A 12,297-nucleotide genomic window follows, 5' to 3' on the forward strand; every position below is an offset into this window, starting at 1 on the left:
CAGTTTGGAACAATTTTGTGGCAAGGTGTGGAGGTCTCCAGCTCTGTGGCAGCCCTCTCCCTGTGGCAGTGCAGGGGCTGGTCATTGGAGCCGGAGTCTCCATCCCCCAAGAAGGGGGCCATGGGCAGATTTCCCAGATGATCTGACCCTTCAGAGCCCCCACTTGGTCCCAACGTCGGGGTTACGAAACCCATGGGAAAATCCACATCCCTCCTTTCTGTCCCTTGGCTATAACCTGTTGGTGTTCTTGGGGTCTTGCTTTGATGTCATACAGACTTCAGACAGGCTCCTGCTGGCTGCTGGATCACAGTCCCCAAACCAGAAAGCTAGAATGGGGGTCAGAGTAACAGCGCAGACCATGAACAGAAAGCCCTGCCTTCAGTATCTCCCAAGAAGGAGAGACACTGGGAGGTGACTGATATCCGTTTGCTCTCAGGACACATAGAGGCTGCAAAGAGACATTCAGTGAGTGAGCAGCAAGAATACAGATGGAGTGTAATGTGGGGAAGTGAGAAGTTATTTACTTTTTTAAAAAGGTGTGTAACTTGTAAATATTGATGTTCAGAGAGACTTGGGTGTGCTTGTACAAGGAATGTAGACAGTTAGCATGCAGGTGCAGCAAGTGATTAGGAAGGCAAAAGGGGACTGAAGTACAAGAATAAAGAAGTCTTGCTACAGTTGTACAGAGTTTTGGTGAGACCACATCTGGAGTACTGTGCGCAGTTTGTCTCCATATTTAAGAAAGATTATACTTACATTGGAGGCGGTACAGCGAATGTTCACTAAATTGGTCCCTGGGATGAGGGGGTTGTCCTATGATGAGAGGCTGAGTAAATTAGGTTTATATTCTCTGAAATTTAGCAGAATGAGAGGTGATCTCATTAAAACATTCAAGATTCTGAAGGGGTTTGACAGGGTAGTCTCTGAGAGGTTGTTTCCATTGGGCGGGGAATCTAAAACACGGGGTCACAGTCTCAGGATAAGGAGCCGATCGTTCAGGACTGAGATGAGGAGAAATTACTTCACTCAAAGGGTTGTGGATCTTCAGAATTCTCCACCTCAGAGGATTGTGGATGCTCCATCATTGAATATATTTAAGGTTGGGATAGACAGATGTTTGGTCTCTCAGAGAATTAAGGGATAAGGGGGGGTGGGCAGGAAAGTGGAGTTGAAGCCCAAGATCAGCCATGATCGTAATGAATGGTGGAGCAGGCTCGATGGGCTGTGTGGTCTACCCTGTTTCTATTCCTTGTGTTCTTGTGTATCAAGCTTCTCAGTTCCAATGCCACCCTGCTCCCCTCCCCTCCACAGACCACTGCGCCTGCTGGGTAATTCCACAGTCAGCCTGTCCCCACAGCCAAACTCCAACACTCAGCATGTGAAGATGTCTCTATGTTTTTCCCCCTCCAGCGTGCAATGTGCTGTTTGTGAATTCCGTGGACATGGAGTCACTCACAGGACCACAAGCTATTGCCAAGGCCATCTCGGAGACCCTCAGCATCCAACCACAGCCGACTGCCACAGTCGTCCACTTCAAAGTGTCCTCCCAGGGAATCACTCTGACCGACAATCAGAGAAAGTAAGAGCTCGCATTTCATTCTGTGTCTTGTAGCTGCTAGGCTCGATTCCCAAAGTGATTGTGCACCTGCCAGTGAGAGTGAGTGTATGTATGTGTGTGGTACACACCTGGCTCAGCTTCTTTGTATGTCTTAATGTCTGGATATATAATACAGCCAGATGAGATGGAAACTGAGATCATTCATAACTTATCTTTACATTTTTAAATTTTATTCTTTCATGGGATGTGGGCATCACCGACAAGACCAGCATTTGTTGCCCATCCCTAATTGCCCTTGAACTGAGTGGCTTGCTAGGCTATTTCAGAGGCCAGTTAAGAGTCAACCCACATTGCTGTGGAAACAAAAACAGAAAATGCTGGAAAAACTCATCAGCTCTGACAGCAGCTGCCAGACCTGCTGAGTTTTTTCAGCATTTTCTGTTTTTGTTTCAGATTTCCAGCATCCACAGTATTTTGCTTTTATCACATTGCTGTGGGTCTGGAGTCACATGTAGGTCAGGCCAGGTAAGGACGGCAGATTTCCTTCCATAAAGGACATGATACAAGATGGGTTTTTACAAGAATCAATGATAGTTTCATGATCAGTGTTACTCAGACTAGCTTTATATTCCAGATTTATTAATTGAATTTCCCCTGCCCCAGGACATTAGCCTGGGTCTCTGGATTACTAGTCCAGTGACATTGCCACTGCACCAACGTCTCTCCCAAGGTAGGAAGCTCTGAGTATGTATGCGTCAAAGCTCAGTGACTGGCACGGTTTGGTAAGGTTTAGGGTCTCACCCAGAGCTCACACTGAATCCTGATGATATTTTGTCACAGTAAAAGTTGTTTTTCTTTGTTATTGCAGACTTTTCTTCAGGCGCCACTATCCAATAAGCAGCGTTACATTCTGTGACCTTGATCCCCAAGAGAGAAGGTAAGGACAGTTGTCTGGCACATGTGTGTATAATACATGCTTCCAGGTGTGTATCTGCGTAGGGTGCATGCTGTACACAAGGCATTGCACATGCATAGTGAGTGTATGGAGTGTAATGTGCAGTTGGTTATGGTGTTTGTGTATACAGCATGAACAGTGTGTTTATAAGGAATTATTCTAAGTTAATTAAGTGAGTATTTAAATTAAGTTAACTAAGCAAAATAAGTAACAATGGCAGGAAAAGTGTTATGTTGCAGCTACGGAATGTGGGTTCTTTTAGACACCGAGGTAATCCATGACAAACACATCTGCTGGAAGTGTAAGCAGATAGAGGAATTCCAGATCAGGATTATTGATCTGGAAGCCAAACTGCAGACACTGCGCAACATAAGGGAGGGGAGAAATACCTCGATACTTTGTTCCAGAAGACAGTCACGCCTCTTAGAATAGGACCATCTATTGGTCAGCAGTGAGGGACAGGAAGTTGTGACCATGCTGAGGTAGGTAATAGGACTGAGCAGTCAATAGCAGAGGAGCCTCAGACTTTGCAATTGTCAAACAGGTTTGAGGTGCTCACGACCTGTGTGGATGAAAGTGAGGTTTGCATTCAGACTGGCCATGACACATGGTACAGGAAGCAATTCAAGCAAGGAGGGAGCAAACAGGAATGTAGTGGTACTAGGGGATAGTATAATGAGGGGGATTAACACTGTTCTTTGTAGCAAAGAGCAAGATTCTAGGAGGCTGTGTTGCCTGCCCAGTGTCAGGGTTCAGGACATCTGCTCAGGGCTGGAGAGGGACTTGAAGTGGGAGGGGGAGGATACAGTTGTCGTGGTCCATGTAGTTACCAATGACATAGGCAGGACAAGGAAGGAGGTTCTGTAAAGTCAGTATGAGGAACTAGATGCCAAATTAAGAAGCAAAACCTCAAAGGTAGTAATCACTGGTTTATCTGGTTTGTGGGGCACCGGCACTAGTACTGGGGAAAGTGGGGGCTGTACCGTTGGGACAGTCTACTCCTGAACCATGCTGGGATGCATGTTCTTGTGAATCACATAACTAGGGAAGTAGAGAGGGCTTTAAACTAAACAAGGGTGGGGTGAGGGATCAAGCTTGGGTAGATGTGGCAAATCAAGTGGTAGATTCAAGGCAGGGGAGCATAGTAGTAATATGGAAAATGAGGGTCATAGAATAGCAGGAAAGGACAGTGAGGTAAAACCTAAGAATGCACCAATAGTTGGGACTAGATGTTACAAAGATAACAAAAAGGCAAAACTAAAGCATCTGTATCTGAATGTGTATAACGTTCATAACAAAGTAAATGAATTGATAGCGCACAATGAAGTAAATGAATATGATCTGATAGCCATTATGGAGACGTGGATGACAATATTCAAGAAGAATAGGAAATTAGGTAAAGGTGGAGGCGTAGCACTGTTCATCAAGGATGACATTTCTCCAAAAGTTAGCGATAACCTTGGTTCAGGAGATAATATATGGAATCAGTTTGGGTGGAGATGAGGAATATCAGGGGAAGGAAGTCACTAGTGGGAATGGTCTACAGGCCCCCTAACAGTAACCACAATGTACGACAAAGTATACAAGAAGAAATTTTGGGTGCTTGCGAAAAAGGGACAACTAATAATCATGGGTGATTTTAACCTACATATAAACTGGAAAAATCAGATTAGCAGTAGTAGCCAGGATAAGGAGTTCATAGAATGTTTTCAAGATAGATTTTTAGAGCAGCACGTTCTGGAACCAACCAGAGAGCAGGTTATATTAGACTTGGTATTGTATAACGCAATAGGATTAACTAATGACCTCAGAGTAAAGGCATCGCTTGGTAGCAGCGACCACCATATGATTGAATTTTACATCCAGTTTGAAAGGGAGAAGAGTGGGTCTAAGGCTAGTATTTTAAACTTAAATAAGGGCAACTATGTGGGGATGAAAGCTGAGCTAGTTGAAGTGAACTGGGAAACTAGGCTATAGGATCGATCAATAGAGAAGCAGTGGCAGAGATTTAAGGGGATATTTCAGAGTACTCAGAATAAGTATATTCCTACTATAAAGGACAATTCTAAGGGGAGGACCCACCATCCATGGTTAACTAAAGGAGTTAAGGAAAGCACCAAACTTAAGGAAAAGCATACAACTCAGCAAAGATGCAGGTCAGATAATTGGCCAGAATATAAAGAACGGCAGAGAATGACTAAAAGGTTAATCAGGAGAAAGAAATTAGAGAAAAGCAAAATACTGCAGATGTTGGAAATCTGAAACAAAAACAAAAATTGCTGGAAAAACTCAGCAGGCCTGACAGCAACTGTGGAGAGGAAGACAGAGTTAACGTATCGAGTCCGTATGACTCTTCATCAGAATTGTTCTGGAATTACCTGGCATCTGGAATTAATAGCCTGATGATGACCATTGATTGGTTGGTCATAAAAACCCGTCTGGTTCCCTAATGTCCTTTAGGGAAGGAAATCTGCTTGGTCTGGCCTACACATGACTCCAGATGCACAGCAATGTGGTTGACTCTTAAATGCCCTCTGAAATAGCCTAGCAAGTCACTCAGTTCTCAAGGGCAATTAGGGATGGGCAATAAATGCTGAGCTAGCAAGTGACACCCCCATCCCATGAACAAATAAAGGGGAGCCTGTAAATGTGCAATACCTGGATTTCCAGAAGGCATTTGATAAAGTGCCACATCGAAGGTTGTTATTGTGGAAAATAAGAGCTCATGGCGTAGGGGGTAACATAGAGGATTGGCCAGCTGGCAGAAAACAGAGAGGATGCAAAAATCAGTCTTTTGTGTTTGGCAGGATGTGATGAGTGGAGTCTCTTTACAATTTATATCACTGAAGGGAGTGAAGGCATGGTTTTGCTAAATTTGAAGATGACACAAAGATAGTTATGAAACTATGTTGTGAAAAGGACATAAGGAGATTGCAGACGGATATAGATAGGTTGAGTGAGTGGACGAAAGTCTGGTATTTGGTGTATTATGTAGGAAAATGTGAAGTTGTTCACCTTGGGAAGAATAAAAAAAACAGAATATTACTTAAATGGAGAATGGCTGCAGAATTCTGAGGTGCAGAGGGATCTAGATGAATGAGTCACAAAATGTTAGTATGTAGGTACAGCGAGTAATTAAGAAAGCTAATGGAATGCTATCCTTTATTACGAGAGAGATTGAACATAAAAGTCAGGATGTTATGCTTCAGTTATACAGGGCATTGGTGAGACCGCAGCTTGAATACTGTGTGCAGTTTTGGTCTCCTTATTTAAGGAAGTATGTAAATTGTTGCATGGTAGCAGGTTAGCTCAATTGACTAGATGGCTGGTTTGTGATGTAGAGTGAAACCAACAGTGTGGGTTCAATTCCTGTACCAGCTGAGGTCATCCATGAAGGCCCTGCCTTCTTAACCTCACCCCTTACCTGAGGTGTGGTGACCCTCAGGTTAAACTCACCACCAGTTGTCTCTCTCTAATGAGAGTGCAGACTATGGTGGCTTTAATTTTTTTCACTTCAAATATGTTGGAGGCGGTTCAGAGGAGGTTTACCAGATTGATACCTGGAATGAGCGGGTTGTCTTATGAGGAAAGGTTGGACAGACTGGGCTTGTTTCCACTGGAGTGTAGAAGAGCGAGGAGTGATTTGATTGAAGCATATAAGATCCTGAATGGTATTGGCAAGGTGGACGTCGAAAGGATGTGGGTGAGCCCAGAACTAGGGGGCACTGTTTTAAAATTAGGGGTCGCCCTTTTAGGACAGAGATGAGGAGAATTTTTTTCTCTCAGAGGGTTGTGCGACTTTGGAATTCTCAGCCTCAGAAGGTGGTGGGGGCGGGGTCACTGAATATTTTTAATGTAGAGGCAGATAGATTCTTGTTAGGCAAGGGAATCAAAGATTATCGGGGATAGATGTGAATGTGGAAATCGAAACACAAGATCAACCATGATCTTATTGAATGATGGAGCAGGCTTGAGGGGCCGAATGGCCTACTCCTGTTCCCATTTCTTATGTTGGTACCTGTGTGCGTTAAGTGTGCATGTGTAATGAATCCTGTTCACATTAATTTCCATGTGTTTGCCTTGTCTCTTTGGAGATAATTATTGAGTAAATATTGTGTAAAATTTGTGGTGAATGAGTGGATTATGTCAGTTCTACGGGGGTTTACAATTTACACACACCCGGGACAGGCTCCTACACAAGCAGTGGTGCAAGCAAATTAAACAAGTTGAGCTTCTCAACTGAGTCTAACCCTGTTTTCACGCACACACTCTCACTCTCATTCTCTCTCTCTCTCTCACACACGTGCACACACACACAGAACATGCACATGCACATGCACATACACACACGCACATACATACACACACGCACATGCAAGCGTACATGCACACTCTCTCTTACACACACACACACACACACACACACACACACACCTTGTCCTTGAAGGACAAGGGCAGCAGATAGATGGGAACACCACCACCTGGAAGTTCCCCTCCAAGTCACTCACCATCCTGACTTGGAAATATATCGTCGTTCCTTCACTGTCGCTGGGTCAAAATCCTGGAACTCCCTTCTTAACAGCACTGTGGGTGTACCTACACCACATGGACTGCAGCACTAGGGATGGGCAATAAATGCTGGCCCAGCCAGTGAAGCCCACATCCCATGAGTGAATAAAAAAAACACACACACACATATATACACACACGCACATACAAATGTACACGCACACACACTCTCTCTCACACATGCACACACAGGCACAAAACACGCACATTCACATACACACACACACGCATATACACACATACACATGCACATGTACACGCACATGTACACACACATGCACACACTTGCATGAAGTGCTGCATTGAGGCTAGTAATTGGGAGCCTGATCCCTTCCCTCCCTAGTTTATCAACTGTCTCGCCCCAACTGTCCCTGCCTGACTGTTCCTAGCTACTGTGTTCTTCTGTACCAACTGGTACTATGAATATTTAACAGCAGGCAGTGAGAGCTGTTAATGCATCATCATGATTCCTTGTGCCTGGACTGAAGTCTGAGAACTTTTGGAATGCTGTGGTAATCCCTGGAATTCTGATTCTGTTCTCTTACAGGTGGACAAAGACTGACGGAGGAGGGTCTAAGTAAGTAGATTGACCTGTAACTGGAGAAGATGCTCCCTGTTGATTTAAGATGGCCCTGTGTTAGTGAGGGGGTCCTGACTTCACATTCTGCAGTTTGTATTTCACTCCCCCAGAAACAGATTTATCCCCAAAACTGCACCTAAGCTGCATTTTACTCATCAGTTGAAACCCACTGAGAACTGACCCATTCCTGCACGTTGTGCCCTTGTTAATTACTCATGGTGGTGTCTTAGGTGTTGTTAGAGCCCTGTACTTTTAGCTTTTCTGGCGGTGGTCTATGAGGAATGTGAGACGTGACATGTGGTGAGTGTTACGTGACTCGGGAAGAACAAGTGGCTTCGGATCTATGGTTCCCAAATCTCCTCATCACTTGGGGGTTTCCGCACCTTATGTCTGGGCCTGTGGTAAACTCATTGATATAGATTGGTCACTGTGCTCGGTCAATAATTCTATTATTGTTGTAACATGTGACCAGTAGTATGGTAGAATGTGAACTCAATGGAGTTTGGCCTATTTTTGTCTCACAATTCCCATGAAAATCCAGCACTGCTGAGATACTGGGAAGAGCTGATGCAGCCATGTTGTGTTGGGTGTAGCTCACTGGAATGTGATCCCACCGAGGCCTCAACTGGAAGAATAATTCATCCAAATTGTCACTGTCTGTAATCTGGTGAAGGAGGACTTGGACAGCCTCTTGGACCCAAAGAAGGAAGGAGAAGCAATACCCACACCTGTAAAACATACCACTCGAGAGGAGAGTCCCCTGCCCTGGTCACGCAGACTTCATACTCGGGTTTACTTGCTGGCTGGCACCAACAGTGCTACCAGAATACCTGCCCTGGTTAGCCACCTCACTCACTCTAAAGCTGGAGTGTTGGTGCGTTTTACAACTGAGAAATGGAACATTGACCACTTAACCCGTTGGTCGCCTTTAGTTAAATGCCCTACTTTGTTAAACTGGGCAATGGTAGTCATCTAAAACCCAGGAAAGAGGGATTTGCCAATCTGCCAGGATTATCCTGTAGTCTCCAGGATTTAAAGATTAATCTCCTGGGTACTGGACAAAGCAGGAGAAAAGTCATAGGAACTTTAAAAGACATTGGGTGATGTTTTCATCCCTTTTCGCACTCTGTTAATTCAAGCATGAATATGTTGGAGACAAGAGAAAAGGCAGTTTGGCCAGTGTGTTGGTGTGGGGATAGATGGAGCACAGTTTGAGGCTAGCGGTCATGTGATGAGCGCCACTGATCAGAGTTGGTGAGTGAACCAGGAGGTGATGTGTGGGCACCCACCAATGCACTGAATGAGGATAGGAGTGTGGGTGAGAAGGTGGGGCTGGCACATGCGGTGCTACTGCTTACAGCTTCCCCCAGCTGTGCTGAGCAAAAAGAAAGATCTGACTGTGTTTTTTTTCCTTCCCATCCCCCTCCCAGGCTCTTTGGTTTTGTTGCCCGGAAGCAAGGCAGCACCACTGACAACGTCTGCCATCTCTTCGCCGAAATGGACTCCAACCAGCCTGCAGCCGCCATTGTGAACTTCGTGTCAAAGGTCATGATCGGCTTCCAGAAGAGATGAGCCCGACAGTTTTTGAAAAATAAAATAACAACAACAAAAAAATTGTATGGGCGAGGAGCGGAGAGGGGGAAGGACTTGGAAACGAGAGCGAGACAGTGGAAGTGACAGACGGTGATGGGTTCTGGGGGACATGTGTCGGGGGAGGCGTAGGGGAGGGAGTGATATCTTGTATATTGCACAGTCACAAAAGGAAATGATGTTTGGGCTATATCCAGTGGAAGGAGAATTCACAAAAGAGCAAGAGTTTTTCTTGAGTGTGGGAGTTACCATGTGAAGTATTAGCAGGTCACGGCGAGTTGTTTAATTGTGACACTTTAATCGGCTTAACCAATTGCGAGCACACTGTAACACTTCCACTTTAGCATGCTTTAATGTTTCCCCTTTTTTGAGCAAGGAACTCTCTCCATGTTTGCTTCCATTTCCCCAAACCCCAGCCTCCCCAATCTAATGTCCTCCTAGTCAATCAAAAGCAAACTCTCCACAAACTCGCCACAACACCAAATAGAAACCTGTGTTCACTGAATGGATTCTGCAGGCATGAGGAGAAATTATATATATACACACACACATATATGTGTATATATATATATTTATATGTATAAAAATGGATGTAGCTTTCACTGGGAGTGTTGGCAGCCTCTGATCACTGGCCCTCTCTGTTCTGTATGGAGTTTGTAAACATTTGAAAGAGAGCATAAGACCCTGCTATCACACTGGAGGGAGGGAGATTCAGCAGTCTGCACCTTATCCAACTTTTTTTAGGAGGCCAGCACTTAACTGAGATTTTCTCTTTGACTCTTGTCTCCAAGTCTTCCCCCTCTCACACATCCCGAATCGGACTGTCATCTGTAGCACCCTCCAGTGCCTTACACTTTGACTCTTCCTCCATCTCCAAGCTGGGCAGCACAGACTCATCTCAGAGTCCTCACGCTGACCCCCACCCAGCCCTCGCTGGGCTAGTAACCCAGACATCTGGACTAGTAATACAGAGATTGGCGTAGAAATCCCAACAGGGCAGCTTGAGAATTTGAATTCAGCTTAAAAAGACATGAAAATAGAAATAAAAATCCGATCTTAGTGCAAATGACCTGGAAAGCAACTGATTCCCTGATGTCCTTTAGGGAAGGACACCGGCCTTCCTTAGCTGGTCTGGGTGACTCTGGGCCCAGGGTATCGTTGCCACTCTGAAGCCACCTCACCAGTCACCAAGTTGTAACAAAACCACAACCTGATTACAAGACACTCTCTTTTTCCGAGTTTACCCCTCTGGCCGCTCCACACGTGGATTGTGCCACACATTGCAAACACATGTCCACATCAGTGCTGGAGCCCCTTGCTATTATAACTCAGTCAAATAATTTAACTGCGAGTTACTCGTCAAAGGGTCCTTACCTCATGACTGTACCCGTCCAGCTTATGCCTTGCAGCAACAGAGTAATGCAATACCTCAGTGTAGCAATCTACCCTCTGAGATAGAAAGTTATGAGTTAAAGTTCCATTTCAGAGACATGAGCACAAAATCCATGCTGATACTCCCAGTGCAATACTGAGAGAGCATTGCACTGTCAGAGGGTCAGTACTGAGAGAGCATTGCACTGTCGGAGGGTCAGTATTGAGGGAGCGCTAGACTGTCAGAAGTTCAGTACTGAGGGAGTGCTGCACTGTCAGAGGTTCAGTACTGAGGGAGCGCTGCACTGTCGGAGGGTCAGTACTGAGGGAGCGCTGCACTGTCGGAGGGTCAGTACTGAGGGAGTGCTGCACTGTTGGAGGGTCAGTACTGAGGGAGTGCTGCACTGTCAGAGGGTCAGTACTGAGGAGGTGCTGCACTGTCAGGGTCAGTACTGCGGGAGTGCCGCACTGTCAGAGGGTCAGTACCGAGGGAGAGATGCACTGTCAGAGGGTCAATACTGAGGAGGTGCTGCACTGTCAGAGGGTCAGTACTGAGGGAGTGCTGCACTGTCAGAGGGTCAGTACTGAGGGAGTGTTGCACTGTTGAAGGGTTAGTACTGAAGGAGTGCGGCACTGTCAGAGGGTCAGTACTGAGGGAGTGCTGCACTGTCAGAGGGCCAATGCTGAGGGAGTGCTGCACTGTCAGAGGGTCAGTACTGAAGGAGTGCTGCACAGTCAAACGATCAGTACTGAGGGAGTGCTGCACTGTTGAAGGTGATGTTAAACAGCTGTTCCACCAGCTAAACCCATTGCACTATTTAAGAACAGCAGGCTTTTCCCCTGGACTCTTATTTATCCCTTAACTAACATCATTGAAAGGAGATTATCTGTTTGTGTGTTACCTTACTGTGTGTAAACTCGCATTCCGATATTACAACAGTAATTACATTTCAAAAAGTATCTCATAGCATTTAAAGTGCTTCAGGATGTCCTGAGGTTGTGAAAGGCACTTTAGAGATGTGGCTTCAAGCTTTTCTCTACACTGTCCCCATCAAACACTCCCAGGACATGTACAGCACAGGGTTAGTAAATCTCCTCCTACACTGTCCAAAAATGTGGCTCTAACTGCACCCTTTGAAACTTTGAAACAACCTGTCTCACACCTAAAGCACTTAGAATCACACACCAGTTAGATTGCCAGAATTGTTAGAATTTATCAACAGTCAAAAATATTTTCCATGTTGTTCTTTATGTGGCTCTAGCTGAATCACGCTCTTTAACTGGAGGCTGTCCCTTCCCCTGGATGAAATGGGCTTGATCTAGTCTGCATGAGCCCAGTCTCCTTCCTGATTTGACATTGCTGCTCCTGCTAAGTTAAGGCACACCATCACCGCCCAGTGGCTGCGACTAACTACTTCAACCGAATACCAAAAGCAGACCACTTGGCCACCACCAGTTCTGGAACTTTGATGACTTTTTGGAGTGTAACCCTCCCCTTACTAAAAAAAATTTCAAATCCTAATCACCTGGATCAATTTCAGCACACAATATAAATGAATTAATGTTAGGAATTCAATATAATTACAACTCATGATATTTGATAAGTTCTGACCCAAAAAGGTTTAGAAGTTTTCTTCTCGAGTTTTGTTTGCTACACAGACTGTATGCTGCTGC

At 45.2% G+C, this 12,297-nt stretch overlaps 1 protein-coding gene across 10 annotated transcripts in view; it reads left to right on the forward strand.

Annotated features, from left to right (window-relative positions):
- tns1b (tensin 1b) overlaps positions 1–10,319 on the forward strand; it is a 662,464-nt gene extending 652,145 nt beyond the window's left edge. For all 10 annotated transcript variants that reach the window (XR_013578019.1, XM_078552748.1, XM_078552745.1 and 7 more), the window contains 4 exons: positions 1,411–1,579; positions 2,427–2,495; positions 7,630–7,659; positions 9,093–10,319. Coding sequence is in view for 9 of the 10 variants with exons in the window: in XM_078552748.1 (XP_078408874.1) it covers positions 1,411–1,579; positions 2,427–2,495; positions 7,630–7,659; positions 9,093–9,234 (410 nt within the window). In the remaining variant the exon portion in view is untranslated. The remainder of the gene's footprint in view (positions 1–1,410; positions 1,580–2,426; positions 2,496–7,629; positions 7,660–9,092) is intronic.
- The last annotated feature ends 1,978 nt before the right edge of the window (positions 10,320–12,297 follow it).

Source organism: Cetorhinus maximus, chromosome 11 (assembly GCF_964194155.1).
Source record: "Cetorhinus maximus chromosome 11, sCetMax3.hap1.1, whole genome shotgun sequence".
NCBI classification, from domain to species: Eukaryota; Metazoa; Chordata; class Chondrichthyes; order Lamniformes; family Cetorhinidae; genus Cetorhinus; species Cetorhinus maximus.